Below are 17,437 nucleotides of genomic sequence, written 5' to 3'. Positions count from 1 at the left end.
ATTGGGAGGTGGATGCCGTGCCACCTAGGCGAGATGCATGCCAAGCTACATAACACTAGCCTGGAAATCCAGACTCAAGTCTAGAAAGATTTTGAGTCTGGCCCTCACCGATACACCCGCACTAACTGATGCGTATTAAATGCTGCCGCACGCAATTGGATAGCACGATAGCCAATCAGAGCAAAAAACAAGGTGACATATTCATTGCACTAAGCCCCATTTGTTTGCCAAACAGTGGGGCTAACTGATATATTAGGCTTTCGCCGTATCCCATCGGCAAAACAGCAAAAAAGTCCTTCCTGGAAGCGAAGGCTTCTAGGGCAGTCTTCTGTTCCTCTCTCAAGGAAAAAGATAAGTGTAGTTGGCTTAGCGTTTCTTCCAAAGCTAAACTGAATGGGCGTAGTCCTTCGGCAGCTGCCATCTTGGCTGTTTACTTTTCGACAGCGCAGCGCTGTCGTCATCATGTTACACCCGCCAGAGCCCACCTCTGTCAGATAGACTGATCTGATTGGTCCTATTGGCGATTCAGCGGGCCAGATTTCTGTGCAGAGCAAATTCGAATTTGCTGGGGGCAGGGCATCTGGATTTCCAGGTTAACAGAGCACTGTTTGGAACCAATGAACACCAAAAGCAGTTGTATTTTAGCAACCCATTGCTGTGTTTCCACTGGGCATAGTGGCATGAAAAGTGGTCAGATATCACTATGTTTCCACCCGAGATTGTCCCATGGAAACATTTTTTCCTTATTTTTACCAAGACATGGCTGCATTTCTAAGTGGGATTGTTGCACAAAAAGTGGTTGTTTTTTTAAAGACACGTTGCTGCATTTCCTGCAAAATAGTGCCACAAGAAGCTGTTGTTTTTTAGAGACATCACTGCATTTTCAACCGGGTTTGTAGCACGAGAAGTGATTGTTTTTTACTGAGGCATTGCTGCATTTCCTGCTGGAATAATGCCATGAAAAGCAGTCACTACATCGCTGCATTTCCAGCCAGGATTGTGCAACCAAAACCGGTTGTTTATTAGTTATGGCAGCGTTTCCAGCAACTCTTTTAGCCACCAAATGTGGGTGTCTTTTAGTGACCTGTCACTGCGTTTTCAGCCTATAAGAGATCAAGAAAAGCAGCTGGTTTTTACTGAGACATTGCTGTTTCCACCCAGAACTATGTCACCAAAAGCAAAAACATGATCTTGTCCTTTTTTTGTGGCCAAAACTAACCACACATGAACCACTGCGTTGTTGGAACATGAAGAAACTAAAAGCTTTCGCATACCTGCTAAATAATAACCTGCAAATGCAACTTCCCTGTGGTTTTCAGAAATGTATAATGCCAACATTATTCTGGCGATAGGGTTGGAAAAATAAAACCTGTCCTTTAATATTTTGAAGAGATGAGTAAGAAAAAGCACACATCTACACTCGTGTATTTGACACATTATTTGAGGAAGGGTTCTCACATTTTTGATCTAGTGTTTCATGGCATCTGATGTTTATATGGTGTTGTGTTGTAGCTACTTGGATTGATTGGACTGTGATGTAGGCTCGGTCTGTTGTAGAAATACGGAGACTCAGATTGTCAGAGGGTATTTTGCACAGTGACTGAGACTAATAGCTGCTATGAAAGAGTATAATCGATCTAAAGACAGATAGATGATCAGCAGAGATGTAAAATCAACAGGAAGTAGTTAAAGGACTACTAAAACCAGCTGTCTGGGTTTGTGTGGTCTCCTTCTCAGACAAACTTGTGTGGAGTTTGTTTGTGGTATCTCCTGCGGACGCCCCCTGACCCTCCCCCTCCGCTCCCATACCGTCTAATTAAAGCGCTGTGTTTCCAGCGAGCGCAGATAGCTCCCCTGTCTGTGTCTTAAGACAGTAAAATACACTTAACCTTCAGATGGACTCGGCCCGGTTGGAAGGGCAGCCACCGTTTCAGGACTCAAATCTTTTTTCTCTATCAACTTAATTGTGTTTTTCAATTATTTCCCCAGATTTTCTGTCTCCTGACATTTGCTGTAAGGACAGTGTTTACCCCCCCGACTCTCTCCCTCCTCCCACAACACCAGCACTCTTTTGTTTCATGGAACTTTGTCTTCATCTGGAGACATTTACAGGCTCGTCTCCGGCCTCAGGCTTCCTCCACAGTTAAACCTCTGTTTGTCTGCTTGTTTTTGAGTCGTTTTTATATTCATGTTTTTGGCTAAATATTTTCTCTCACAGCTTTTTGCTGCCCGTCGTTCACTTTCCTTCCTCCTTTCTTAGTTCTCACATCAGTTTCCTGCTGGTATTGATCCCCTCCCTCAGTCCCTGGTGATCAGGTTTTACCAGTCTCCCATTGATTACCAATGGAGGCAGAGACCAGGTGCAACATGGGAAGATGGTGGGGCTGCAGTTCGAGAGGGGAGGGTTGGGAAGGTTGTAGGTTTGATTTCTTCAGCGGGGTTTCTAACAAAGAAGATGTATACTGAATATTGGGCCATGAAAAAGTAGAGTTTCCTGTTGTCGTGTTTTGTTTATGATGGGAGATGAATCCTGTACAAGTTGGGATGGAATGAGTCGATCTGAACCGGAATGGAGTGTTTAGTGTTGGTTATCTGATACCTGCATCACTTTACCTGACAGTGACTGCCTTTACATGCATAAAATATTCCTGATTTTGCCCTTATTCTGAAAGAGACAATACTTCAACTAAGCCGTTCACATGTCCAATGAAAATTAATATTCCAATATTCTCTTGTTTTTTTTCTCCACAATTTGTTCATTGAAATTTTCCAAATAGAGCAGATAGAAAACACTAGCCCTTTTTAGATATAAATTGTGCAAATTTGCAGGAAAGCCCAATCAGTCTTTTTTCAGCATTGGCAGTATAAAAACAAAATCGGGGAGTGCAGCAAAATGCCGCCTACCTACTTTTGTTATAACAGAACACGCCTTTTTCGGGGCAATGGGGGGCGTGAGCATGTAACACAACGTGTAGCTCAGCGTGTGACGTAAACAGTGACGTGGGAGGGAAGCCGCGGCTGGTCAGTCCTTCGGCGATTCTCTCGTAAGTCGGCCCGTCCTTCACCGTCCCCGTCATCTGACGGTTAATGGCCTCTTCGTTTGCGAGGACAAGGAGGGCGCGCAATTCCTTGTCTCCCCAGTTGCTCATCTTTACAGTGTCTGTCAGGTTTGTGTTTCCCTCTTGCTACTAGCTGCTCGCTAATTCCTGCTATCAGCTGTTTCCTGTTTATCCACCGCCAGTGGCTCGCACGTGTGGTGTCATCAACAGCCCCTCCCGTTGTTGAAGGCTGCCTCGGTCTATTTAAACTAAAATGGTTCCGCCAATATGACTACCCTACGAGGTGGAAAATTGGGCACCTCAGGTCAACTCGCCAATCCACAGCTTGCCGGCAAAACAGCCCAACATTTGCCGAAAATCTGGCAGTGTAGAAGGGTCTACTGAAACATTTGGTCAATCCAACAGTGACACAACAAAAAGTTAGTAGTAAGTAAATTAAGAACAATACAAAACAAGACAGAACTAGACAAGACAAATCCTCCAAACCAAATCAGTACCCAGAACCAGGCTTGTGGATTTAGGCTGCTTTCAGACCTAGAGTCGTCTCCTCTGGTCTGAATCAGGGACTCATGTTGTTCCAAAGTTGTATAATCGCCTAGAGTTGGTTGGTGTTCTCACGGCAGCATTTACAAGAGGACCAGATCAAATGCCTTGTGTGAGAAAGCTGCTCTTGATTGGTCAGAATTTCCATGTGGGAAAAATCCAGGAAGTAAAGCAAACGTTGAAGAAGAGTACACTTGCAAGATAAATGTGACACTTTCTAATGTCACAATGGAGGGACAACTACGCAGGTTGATTTTAGCGCTGCTCATCGTGGACTATATTGCTGTCATTGTTCATTTTAGTCAAAGCATACAGTTTGAAAACGAGGCAAACGCGGCTCCAACTAGAAAACAATGTTTTGATGCATTGGATGTGCTGAATGTGCATATTAAGGCAGTACAGGAGGAGGTGCACATTAATAATCCTCCAGGACTGTAACATGCTCATGTTTAACCCAAACAATGTGTCATGTGACTGCAGTTGCTTCACATCCAGGTCGGAACACCTTCTCACCACAAACCAACCGCACCAGAGTTCATTTGAAACCGGACTGAGACCACCTCACACTCTAAACAGACTGTGGACTTCACTACCAATCAATCAATACAGTTTAAATTCAGCCACAATGCAGATTAACTCAAGAAATCTTTAAAAAAAAGACGTCTGTATTTGTACCAAAAATAAAACAGACTTTTATTTGTTTAAACTGTCACTAAATGAAGTACTGTGGGTAAATGAAGAGCTTTTATTATCTGGATGACAGCAGGTTGTTTAGAACTCGAAGTTAATTGGTGGAGAGCTGACCCCAATCATTATGTGTGTATGCATGTGTGTGCGTGTGCGTGTGTGTGTGAGCGCTGCTGTATTGATTACTGCTCTTCAAACAAAGAAATCAGCTTCGCTCTTCTTTCTTTCCTTTGTCCCCCCCCCCCTCCTTTGCTTCATCCCAACCTCCTCTTCCTTTCTTTCTTCCTCAGTCTCTCCATCATCCCTCTTTCCTTTCCTACCTTTACTTCCTCTTTAATTTTCCTGGTTCCTTTTCCTTTCTTACTGCCAACTATCCTTTTCTCTGTCCTATACTACCCTTTGTCCGTTCCTCTCTTTCCACCGTTTGTCTTTGTATTGTTCATCCCTGCTTTGTTTCATGGTCCTTTCATTTGCACGTGCCTTCGTCTGTCATTTCTCCTCTTCCCTCAATGCAATCCTTTAATTTCCTTCCCTTTTCATCACACCATCATTTCTTTTTTCACTCCGCCCTCGTAACAATTGCCTATCTCAAAACTTAAAGCAAATATTCAAATATAACAATATAAATGTGAATACACGTGTAAAAAATGGTGCTATATGAAACTTTTTCTTAAAGGTGAAGGAGTTCTTTCTGTTCTTGTGCTCAGTGGCGCTTCAGTTTCTTCTTTTTTTTGTCTGACACGTCCATATTTTTAGCGTGATTACATGGACTCCACAGGTTGCTGCATTACACCATCCTGCCCCTCTTTAATAGATGTCTTCCCTTATGGATAATGTCATTTCAGCCAGAAAGCCTTTTTATCCCGATCCGTCCGCGGTTTTTATGAAGATTTAGCCGAACCGATGCGAGCTCGTCCGTCCCTCTTTAGTTTATTGAGTTATGTTTGGGAGCAGGTTGGCCAACAAATAGGATTTAGATACAATGTCATTATAATAGATCTGCCGGTCGTGAAGGAAGCAGATCGATAGGCTTCAAAAATCAATCAGCCCCGTCCGCACGTGCCGAGAGGCAGCAGGTACACACAGGCAGGAAGTGATGCTTACCTGACGACCGTCCGCAGAAAAGATCACATCTCACTAATGATGAAAGTTCAGGGCATCTGCAAGTCTTTAAAGGTCTCAGGTTATTTATGTTTTTTTCCAGCTGCACCACAGTGTCAGATAAAAAGTCCTCATTACCTGTGTCATTTTAGTCCTCTCACATTTTTCCTGTCTTATCTGACACCTCTGGGTACAAGTTTGAATCTGTAGAAACTAGGTATACAGATGTTTAGGTGATGTTTATTTTGTTTTAGTTATTTATTCCTGTTTTGTGCCAGGGAAACAAATAATAGCTGGTTAAAAGTCAAAACCTTTGAATGAGCACAGATTCAATCACACACATTTATGAAACAACCTTAACATAACCTTTGAGCACATGAAAAACATGTTTAAAAACTGCCTCAGAAGCCTTTTTACCATATATGAGAAATTGTAATTCCCTCTCTAATATCTGTTCTATTTTGCTGTGGGAACATCAACAAATTTCTCCTTTAAACAGCTGCATCTTTTTAACTTAACATTAAAAACTACATTTAGCAAGATTACATTTGAACACAAAACACATGTTTCAGCAATGAAATATTTAAACACATTAAACGTAGAAACCACAGGATGACCTCTGGCTCACCTGGTAGAGTCCTTTGTAGCGGCCAGGGTTCAGTTCTGGGCCTGGCCGTCCAATCAGTGAAGGCAAAACCACCACAAAATTATCTTTAACAAAAAAAAAAAAAGAAGAAGAAGAAGACTAGAAACGATTCAAACTTAACGTGTCTCTGCTTGTTTTTGTTTTATAACTTTGACTCAGGGCTGATTTTTTAAAATCTGGCTTTTATTCTCTTAAATGTGTCCAGTTTCACAGTTTTGAGTTTTTTAACTGAGTTAGTAGATGATACAAAAATGTCCTTGTCAGGGTTAGGGTTGCAACGGTATGAGATATTCACTTTATGATAACCCTCTCAGAAAGTAATGCGGTTTCATGCTATCATGGTATTACATAATTATTATTACCGTTAAACTTCAATTTGTAGCCTGAGATATTATTTGCTTAAATCACTGAAATCAACAGGCCTATATTTGGGACAGGCCTTTGATTCCTTTTATGCAAAACTGTTGCTCAGCAAAGATCAGGAAATACAATCAAATTATTTATTTAAACCAGTATGAATATTACTTGTTTAAAAATTAGGCTTCAGATAATATATCAATTAGGAGTCATTCATTTGATCTAGCTCTGAGAGACAGGGCATCAGAGAGTGTTACAGCACTCGAGTATAATGGCATCCAGCATACTAGACTCACAAGTCAGTCTTTAGGCGCTTTGCTTAACTAAAGACTGATGTCTTTCTTCTTGATTTTGTGTTTAGATGGGCAGATGCAATTTCAGAGTTTAAAAAACTCCCTACATTGCAAAACCAATAGTAAATCCGCAGGGCGGTCCTTCGGTGGCTCACTGAACTCTTGTGCTCGTAAACATAGTCCGACTACGTTAAAAGTTTTAAACAAAGTCGCTGTAAGTCCTTCGTTTCCACAATCTTGTGGACTGAGCACACGTTTGATAAAACAGAGTTAAATCTCTCGGCATCCATTTTCAAGCTCTCTGTGTGTTTGTTTCCTTGCGGACGAGAAAAGGGGGAGCGCACATTTCCGGGAGGGCGTGTCTTTTTCAAAAATGCAAGAGGTGTTGCTTTGTTGCCGGCCGTTTTCTCCGGTGTGTTAAACACACTTTAGAAAGGAGTGTCCCCAGACTATCAGAAGGCGGAGATCTCTGATTGTCTGGTGGCGAGACTACTGGCATACCAACATAACACCATTTTATCCTGTTAAAACAATACTCACAACTTGGATTAATATTTATGAAATACCCTTTTGATTCTTTTGATCTGAGGACTAAAGGAAAATGAATAACTTACAGGGTAATCGTAGAATGGACACATACAGTAATTTGAGGTAGCCAACAACCTGCTTTTATACATCCAAAGAACTTCTGTAAGACAGATGAACGACTTGGTGACCAGACCAGGCCTCTAATTGAGACAGGCCTTTACTTGTCAGAATGTGTAGCCACACCGGGCTAGTAAAAGAGACTGGGCTTTTAATTAAAGTTTTCCAAAATTATCTGTCAGAATGACCCTTAAAAGAATTAAAACAGAAGGGTTATTTTTGGTTGACCAATCGTTTTATTACAGTATTGGAAACGTGAAACCATTTGTAATGGAAGTTTGTGTAAAAAGTCTCCCTTTGGGGAAGAAAAACCCAAACCTAAAATAAAGTTGAGATTTGTTGTCCAATTGCATTTTTCCCCAATATCGCAGATAAGCAATATGTACATGGTACGATAATCGTCAATTTTAATATCACGGTATACCGTTGCAGCCCTAGTCAGGGTTATAGTCATTAGCATGACCAATAATCAGAATGGCTGGAGAGGTTAGAGACTTAGTGGAGGACACAATGAAGTCAGTTTCTTGAACACAAAGAAACTAAACTAAACTAAATAAATCATATTATACATACACATCGTTACACTAAATCAAACTATAGATAAATATGCACAAGGCATTTGATCTGGTCCTCTTGTAAATGCTGCCGTGAGAACATGAACCAACTCTAGGCAATTATACAACTATGTGAATAGTTCCTGATTGAGACCAAAGGAGATGACTCTAGGGCTGAAAGCAGCCTGAAACTCATCAGCTCAGTGCAGGTCTCTGGAAGAATTAATTTAGTTTGACAGATTGCTGCAGGAAGCCATTATTAACATGATGACATCACCTCTTCATCTCCTGAAATGTATCAATAACTTCACAGATTAAGAATTTTTTTTCTTTTAAGATATTTTTTTGGGCATTTTAGCCTTTAATTGACAGGACAGACAAGTGTTAAAGGGGGGAGAGAGAGGGGATGACGTGCAGCAAAGGGCCACAGGCTGGACTCGAACCCGGGCTGCTGCGGCAACAGCCTTGTACATGGGGCGCCTGCTCTACCACTAATCCACCGACGCCCCACAGATTAAGAAATTTGACAATGTTTCCAGAGCAGCAGCCATGTTTATTCCTTTTGAACATCAGCGTCAAACACCAGTAGCAGCACAGCAAGAGTGCCCATCCAGTCAGGAGTCAGAAGGTGCGACAGAACAGTCCTGCTACTGTTCATAGACTCTGGGTATAATCAACACACCACAGTGCTCATTCACACCACACACTGTACACTCGTCCTCAACTCTCCTCTGTAAATAATCGCAGTAATTTATTCCCCTTCGACTATTCTATCTACTATCCTGTCTTGTACAAAGGTTTATGTACGACTAAATATCTTGGTTGTGTCTCTGAAACCTACAGATACCCGTCCATCTGTCCGAAGCCTCCCTCCCACCCTCTCTTGACTTTCTCTCTGTAAATCTCAACTTTTTAGTGATTCTGGTTGGGAGTCTATCTCTAATTCTGTTATCTACTGGCCCAGTCTGGCCCGGGGATGGATGCCATCTGTAATCCATTTATCAGAGCCGGCCGCTGGGCCTTTTTCCAAATGACAGCTGGCCCTTAGCAATCTCATTATAAAAAGCACCAGGATATAATATGGAAATATGGGGGGGAGGGGGATCCCGAGGTCTGAAAAATGGACTGAGGAACAAACAGTGGACAAAATATCAGAGTCGCTGTTTTTCTGAAATCTGTTTACTTTTTAATCACACTTGTGCGAACGTGTGCTCCAAAAAACATGACTGGTTACGCCAAGGACACATCACAAGTCTTATTTTTACCCCTGCCCCTGATTTTCTGAGTGCCACTTTGCCCTTAGATCAATGTCACCACGGGTAGTGGTTGAAATCGTCCCCTATTAAATGGGACAACCTGTCAAGACCCTGACACGTCATCAGTAGTCGCTGATGGGGTTTAAGTAAACAGATGCAACTACGGCAGTAATGCTGTCATCAAAATGACATTTGCCGTATATGTGATGGAGATAGAAAATATAGACACTCATGGTTGATTTACAACTTAAATTTCACATTATGAAACGATCAAAGAAGTCGTCAAAAAAATACAAGCTTCACTACCAGGCAACTAGCAGTGCTCTGTAGGCTAACGTTAGCAACCCATGTTCCTACCCTGCCAGTCCACACTGATATTAGAGGAGCGGTAACAAGTGCAGCAACTTCACTGCTGGACTTTAGTTAGGTGTCATATGGCATCAACGAGGAGGAAATGCGACATGGAGATATGTCAAAATGCGGGACTGTTATGCGCAGATCAGCAGTAACAATGTAACGTTAGCTAGCTAGTTAGCTGTACTAGTGATTTCTTGCAATGTTTTTTTACATAGAAAGGACTACAGTACATTAAAACGATATTTAACTAAGATAAAACAATGTTCATTGGAATTTTTAAGTCTGGATTATCAAAGATAATAGATTTTTGGGGGGGTTTCTTTTGTTGCGTGTGCGGCCATCTTGACGCTGATTTCTAATAACGCTCAGTTTGGAGTGTGCCTCTGAAAAACCTCCTTTTGGAGGGCCCTGACACACCAAGCCTACAGTCTGCTGTTGGTCAGTGTCAGGCCATCAGTGAGTCTGTCACCCAAGTTTTTGCCAGTGAAAATGTTACAGTGGTTACTTTCTTTTTTATATCTCTTACTTACATAGTCTCCCTTTTAAACTTGGTGCCGACTACATTTTGAACAGTTTAATTCAATTTTATTCATAAAGCCCAATATCACAAATCATGGTTTGCCTCAGAGGGCTTTACAGCGTACGGCATCCCTCTGTCCTTAGGACCCTCACAGTGGAAAAGGAAACACTCCCCAGAAAGAAGGTCTTTGAAAGGAAAAGAAAAATAGTAGAGCCCTTAGTGAGAGCAACTGAGGAGGGATCCCTCCTCCAGGACGGACAGACGTGCAAAAGATGTTGTGTTCAAGGTTCAAGCGGACGGCATTTTGTGGTGGCAAGTCATTACATCACGCTGGTCAAGGGGCTAAAATTAGTGTGTTCACCTAGGTGTTGTATTGGTATCACTGCCAGTCGGAGCTGATCGGAGCTGAAGCTGACAAATACTGAGATGCACCGATCCAGCTTTTTCAGTTTGGATCCCAATCCCCATGCTGTGGCTTTGAGCATCAGCCGATACCCCATACCGATCCGATACCATGGTTGACCTAAAAAGCTATATACCTTTACATGTAGAACAGGAAAGACTAGAGGCATCAGGCATTGATGACTACACAGTTCTCTCCTAAGATAAAATGAAACAAGATGAAACAGATTAATGCAACGATGAACTATTTATGTTTAACAAAAATAAACAATTGTGCAACAGCAGTTGAAATAGTGTGAAATACCTCCACACAGCAGATTCTCCCCTTCGCTCCATGACGTATGGCGTAGCTCGCGTTGCAATAGATTTAACGGGAAAGGATCGCCTCAGGTATAGGTTGCATTTTACGATAACCCGATCCATCTATTTTGATGATATCGGGGCCAATATTCGATCCAGATATCAGATCAGTGCCTCCCTAGACAAATACCCTGTTCGAAGTTAGTTACATTTGAGCTTAACCACAAAACAAACTCAACTTAATTATATATTTTTTCATTAGAGTGCAATATTTTCCTGTATCGCCTGTTTTCAGGAGCAACTTACCAGCTGCGTCTTTAAACATCTGTACGTATCAGCTTTTATTTGGAGTCGTCATCCTTTCACTGATCACTCTGCTCACTGAGGATCATGTGACGTTAACAAATCCAACACGTGAAGATCAACAGGAAGTAGACACAGCAGTGTTCAACGCTCATCTTTTCATCACGCCCAGTGTGCTCGCTAACCCCTCAACTCCTCACACACACTGTGTGTGTGAGTGTGTGTGTGGTGAGCAAGTGCTTGTTCCCCTGCAATTCAAATCCATAACAATGCTGTGCTCGCTCATCCAGAGCCAGAGAAAATAAGAAAGAGAAATCCAAGGGTGAAGCTGTGTGTGTGTGTGTGTGTGTGTGTGTGTGTGTGTGTGTGTGTGTGTGTGTGTGTGTGTGTGTGTGTGTGTGTGTGTGTGTGTGTGTGTGTTAGGTTGTTTCATGCACACACAGATTTATGTAGTCCTTATTGGGCCTTTGATCCAACGGGTGTAAGGAGCTCTCATCTCCCACTGTGATACTCATACACACACACTTATTGGTCACACACACACACACACACACACACACACACACACAGAGTCGTGTATCCCTCTCAGGGCTGCAGCAGCTCCCCACTGTGCAGACCCTGTCACACGCGCACACACACAAAAGAGGGTTATTTTGGGGTCGTCTTGGTGAACACAATGGACGGACACGCCCCCCCCCCCCACACACACACACACATTCACATTCACACAACAAAAAGGTTTCCAGTTGCACGTGTCCAAAAGCCTTCCAGAGGTCTGTGAACATGACCGCCTGTACGTAAGTGTGTGTGTGTGTGTGTGTTTGCACTGTGACTAAAGGCTTTCAGCGGGACGTGTGCCTGCGTGTGTGTGTGTGTGTGAGTAATGGTTAATACCGGGACAATAGAAGTGTGCCTGTTCACTTGTTATCGGCTCACTGGAGACTCACAGGCCTGCTGGTTTTTTTTTAACCACCTTTCACCATGAAAAGGAGGAAAAAAAGAAATGAGAGCGGGGGTCCCTCACACACTCTCTATTCAGCTACAGCAGCTCAAAGTGTCAGAGGGAGGAAACAAACCAACCTGCAGCATCTTTAAACGCACACGCACTCTTTAACATTAACAACAGAAAAATAAATATATATATATACACTTTAGAAAAATCTCCACAAACCAAAAACAGACGCTGCAATATAAAAACAAAACATGAATGTGTGCAAAATAAATGCATGAATTGTTCAGGAGTATGACAGAAAATAAATAGATAAATAGCACATCCAAACAAAACAATCAGACTCTGCCCTCCAGAGACAAGCGAGGTGTGAAAGGGTTTCCAGAGTCTCCAAAATTTGTCTGATTTATGATCCAGATCATGATTCAGGTTCTCCAGCGAGAAAGCAACATTCTTATCTAAATTTATTCAGTCACTAAAGCCAATAAAGTGCATTGAAAGCAGCATTTGCAGGTTTCCTTTCAGCTCCTGCAGCTTTGCATTTAAATGAAGTTTCCTTGTCATGTGACGGACATTAGATGGAGCTGTTGGCAGGTTTTTATTTTTGACAGTCATCACGTTTGATGTGTGCAGGAGGCAGATTTGCAGATTTGTTGTTTGACACAGTGTGAATTGCTTGGTGTTATTTCTTCGGTTGAAATATGAAGCTGGATCTTATTTAACCATGTTATACAGTGAACTGTAGTGTGTTTTATTTGAGTCACTTCACTTCTGCCAAAGTGTGGGGCATTTCTAAAAATTACATTTGTTTGATGTGTTGTCTTTAATTGAAGTCAAATGTATTAACATGTTTGACATTTATTTTAATTCTTTAATATTATATTTAGACGTTAAAATGACACAAAAGTTTATTGTTTTCTCAAATTCATAAAGAAAGTGTGATAAGGGTGTAACTGCTGGAGTTAAGGGGACTTTTTTGGAGATAAAAAGGGCACACAATATATAGAATCCCTCTTATGAACTGTCTTTTACTGCAGCGTACTACACTGTATTAGAGTTGCAAGAATTAATCGGTGAGTTGTCAACTACTTGATTCAAAAAAATCTCTGGTTCCAGCTTCTTAAATGTGAATGTTTTCAGGTTTCTTTTCTCCTTTATGACAGTAAACTGAGTAAATGTGGGGCTCTGGATTTAAAAAACCCCCCGACAAAATAAGTATGGAACTAACACCAGGGTGAACAGGGTGCTAAATCAATGAACTATTGTCAGACTCTTACGTTGATTTCTCTCTGTCCCTCCACAGGGTGTCTGTCCAACCTTCCACCCAACGCCAAGAAGATCTCCAACTCATACGAGGAGCGCCGTAAACAAGCCACCGCTATCGTGCTGCTGGGGGTCATCGGGGCTGAGTTCGGCGCTGAGATTGAACCTCCGAAGGGTTTAGCACGGGCTCGAGCCGGCGGACAGGCGCCTGAGGGCTTCGGACTGACAAGCGGAGGGTCATCCAACTATTCACTGGCCAGACACACGTGTAAGTACAGTGATGATACACTCTATGCTGTATTTACAATCTGAGTATCAAGAGAGGTATTTTGCATCCTGAGGTAGGCATGTAGGGAACCTCCCAGCATGCATCTGCCTCTTCCTCTGTCATCCTCTTGGTCTCCTCAACATTCAGGTTGTAGTCACCACTGTAGCTCAGGTCCGGGAATATTGCCTTGCACGTAAGGTCCTGGGGCCAGCTGCACAAAACACCTTAAGTTAAGATTTTACAAGAGTCGCCTGCTCTCGGAAAGTAGACGAGAGCAGGCGGCTGCAGCAGGAGGCTGTGACAAAAAGCTCTGGTGAAGTTGGACAGATTCCCTACGGTTTCCAGCAGCCTTCAGTCCGTACAGGAAACATTTCCCATCATGCTCCGAGTCTTGCAGTCAGTGGAGAGCAACCGCAGCGCCTGGCCCTAAAAACTGCAACCACCCCGATCTTACAAGACTATCGCTGTCCACTTTTGTAATACGTCAGAGCAATCTGGATGAAGTTGGAACACAAAACTAACCGACATGCATTGTGCAGTGATCGCCGGTGAGACTTCTTCTTAAAGTTTCTTTAAAATGTTCACTTAAGTATTTAAGGTTTCTCCTTGTCTTGGTCTTATACTTAAGGAATCCCGAGACCGTTTCACAAAAGACCTTATCAACTAAAGCAAGGTAACCAAAACTTAAGGTACCTCTGTCTCTATCTTAACTGCAACATGATCAAGTTTATGACGATAAATGACTAACACACCTTGAGAAGAGTGTTCTGTGAGCAGGAGAACCTGATGGATACGCTTTTGACTTGACTGAATTAATTTTCATTGCAATTTCTTCCGACAATTAGTTGTTTTCTGGTATTGGGGGATCAAATTTACTTTGTAGTTTGTGCTTTCTACAGAAGTATAATCTTTCCCTCCTCTGACCAGAATGGTTTTCTTGTCTTCTGTTCTGCCATTTTTCACTATCTAACTATAATCCAACTTTGAGAGACGATAACAGGCGTCACGAGCCTGAGTCCAAGCAAACAAACAATCTCCATGGAAACTTCTACTGCTGTAAGATCTCTTTCAAAGCAGTAAATGAGTTAACACTTTTCTTTAACTGAGGAAAACTTTTAAGGGATTCTGTGCAACTGTGTAAGTCCCTCAGCTAAGAAGAAGTGTCATACTTTAGGAGAAAACTGCTGCGGCTGTCAGAACAGTAACTTTAAGATTATTATAGTAGCATCCCTCATCTGACTAAGTGTTGACACCACACTTCGTATTTTACAAATTAGTATTTTGTTGTTAGATGAACGTGGACGCTAATACGAAAAAATAAACTAAATGGGTTTAATTTCTATTTCTAAAAAAGCAAAATGATGGTGGGGGCATCAGGCAAGTATGGGCATGTGATCGGTATATGCTCGAACACCATGTAACACCAACGCCGACTACCGTGGCGAGATACTTACAGATACTGAGGTGTTCAGTGGTTCCTGTTTTGGTCCAGAATCCTGGCGTTTCCAAACTCAGGACAACACAACTGACAAAGTAGAAACTTCAGTGTTGGATTAGAGGTGAGCGGAGAGATGGGATTGATTTTCACCCACGAAGCTTGACACCTTAAGGAGCTTGGCGCTGACTTCCACACACACTCACACACACACACAGTGGGGTCTAGCCTGTGCCACGCTGTGCCTGCAGCGTTGGACCTTGGTGGGCATCAAACCTGCACTAAGCAGAGCTGCTCTTCCATCCTGCTGCTCCTGAGCTCTGATTGGCTGCCTCTGGGGCCATCCGCCCAGCGACAGAGCCTGTGCTCCCACTGATAGACTGTGGAGCGTGATGTCGGCCCTGGACACAGCGGTCAGCTCACCTGTGTGGACTCACCGGACACACACACATACACACACACACACACACACACACACAGAAAAAACCCCAAGCTCATGTCGCCAGATGAAAACAACTCAAGGTTTAATTGATCCCCTTGAGCAGAGCTTAACCCTTTTAAAACCTTTCACTGACCCCTCTGGCTGCGTCTCATTTGCAAATTATGATCCCATCTAATTGCTACTCAGAATAAACCAAACTTCTCAGAATCATCAGTTTTTAATGTTATCTCAACATTAAAGGTTCAGTAGGTACCTCTTATATACACTTTCTGTCAAATTTGCTGCAGGGTGTCTGCAGGTCCTTAAAGAGTCATTAAATAGTCTTAAATTTGAATTTGTGAGGTCTTAACTGCTATAGACATTTAATCTTATTTCATTTACCCATACTTGAATTTCTTTTTGTGAAAATGAGCGAAGCCTTTCTATGTAAAAGTCCATATTTCAAAAATTATAATACTGTCGTTTTACTTTATACTTTCACTTAACTGTTGGCAAAACGTAGATGAACTTAACTCACTCTAATAACCATATACCTATATAACACTTACCTCTGCACAAGACCACATCTACAGTACACTGCAATGCTTACCTGCAATGTTTGAATAAGTACAACATGATTTGTCCAAAAATCTGTCCCAAATTTGATTTAAGGGTGACATGAAAGGGTTTTAAAAAGCATTACATTTACCCGTCTGATACCTTTAGACACCTTGTCACAATATCCTGACAGTAGTACATGGGACAGATCATCTGTGAAAAAATCTGGTTCCTCTGGCTCTTCTTAGTGCTCCTCGAGGCATTTGCAAGAATTAATTGCATCTAAACAAAATGAACGAATCAGAGCCAGGAGGAATCTCTAAGGCAGCGTCAGTCACTGCTTGTGCACACGCTGCGCTGCCAACAACAGCGTACACAGCCAAGACGAGTAAACCGAAGAAAATCAACGACCGTCTAGCCCTTTGGCCTCACCTGGTGGCTACTTCCTTTATTTATCTTCATTCATACCTCTTTTCCACCAAAATTTACGTGTGTGCGGGGTTTTGTTTAAACACAGGACAACCTGCTAAAAATAGGCGATAGACTGATTTCCCATTGCCAGTAGACTAGAGTGGTGTATATGACTCTGCAGCAGATGACCACGCCCTTCTTTTTTCACAGACAGGCCCGAAAACTGTTTAGTAAGCTGTAGAAAGCAGCATGGAGGCCAATGAAAATGTAACAATGGCATTTGAGCACTACTTGGACGGAAACAGAAGGTATTTTGTGGTGGCGTGTCGTTGCATCTTGCCGGTAAAGGGGCTAAAATTAGCACGTTCACCCAGGTGTTGTATTTCCATCAACGCCGAACAGAGCCGAAGCAGATAAGTACCTACGACTACTTCAGAGTCACTTAACCTGAGTGTAAATGCCAGTTGTAACCTTTCCCATTACATACAACTAGTCTCGCTCACCAGACCTTTCTCTAGAAAAGAGAGGTCTGGCTGCACCGACTCTCACTTTAAGATTGGAGAAAAAAACGCCCGGCTGCTTGTACTTCTTTCAACCAATCACAATCGTTCTGGGCGGTGCCACAGCAACGGTGCGCTTGCAAAAATATTGCCGGGGGGAAACAGGTTTTGGTGTAACACGCCTACAAAAAATATCGCCTACAGGACGTGAACGATGGCAGAAAAATGGCTACATCCCTGCAAGATCAAACACCGCAAAAGTTAGTAAAGGACGTGTTGAAAACTGGTAGGGCGGGACTTCAGCGGGTGGCTCGTTCCGCCCAATGAGAGGCTGATCTATGCAGCGAACTTCCACCCACTCCGACTACATACAAAAGACGGTTGTTAGCGGGAGTTAGTGGCTTGTTTGTCATTGCTCTGTAAATATTTTCCTAATAAATATTCAATATAGCAACTTCTGATCCACCTGCATCAATTTCAGGCTTAAAATGACAACTTCTGTCGAGGTCACACCAATTTCTGGTTGAAACCACACCCACTTTTGGATTTAAGCCCGCCCATTCTGAGTAAGATACTGATAAAGATAGTTTAGTTGGTTGAGCAGATACA

The 17,437-nt window shown here is 42.5% G+C and overlaps 1 protein-coding gene across 3 annotated transcripts in view; it reads left to right on the top strand.

Moving 5' to 3' along the window:
• LOC125905548 (WD repeat-containing protein 7) overlaps positions 1 to 17,437 on the top strand; it is a 141,960-nt gene that overhangs the window by 84,760 nt on the left and 39,763 nt on the right. For all 3 annotated transcript variants that reach the window (XM_049603566.1, XM_049603567.1, XM_049603565.1), the window contains one exon: positions 13,276 to 13,503. In XM_049603566.1, coding sequence (XP_049459523.1) covers positions 13,276 to 13,503 — 228 coding nt within the window. The remainder of the gene's footprint in view (positions 1 to 13,275; positions 13,504 to 17,437) is intronic.

This window comes from Epinephelus fuscoguttatus, linkage group LG18 (assembly GCF_011397635.1).
Source record: "Epinephelus fuscoguttatus linkage group LG18, E.fuscoguttatus.final_Chr_v1".
NCBI classification, from domain to species: Eukaryota; Metazoa; Chordata; class Actinopteri; order Perciformes; family Serranidae; genus Epinephelus; species Epinephelus fuscoguttatus.
This window is presented reverse-complemented; position numbering and strand designations above follow the sequence as displayed.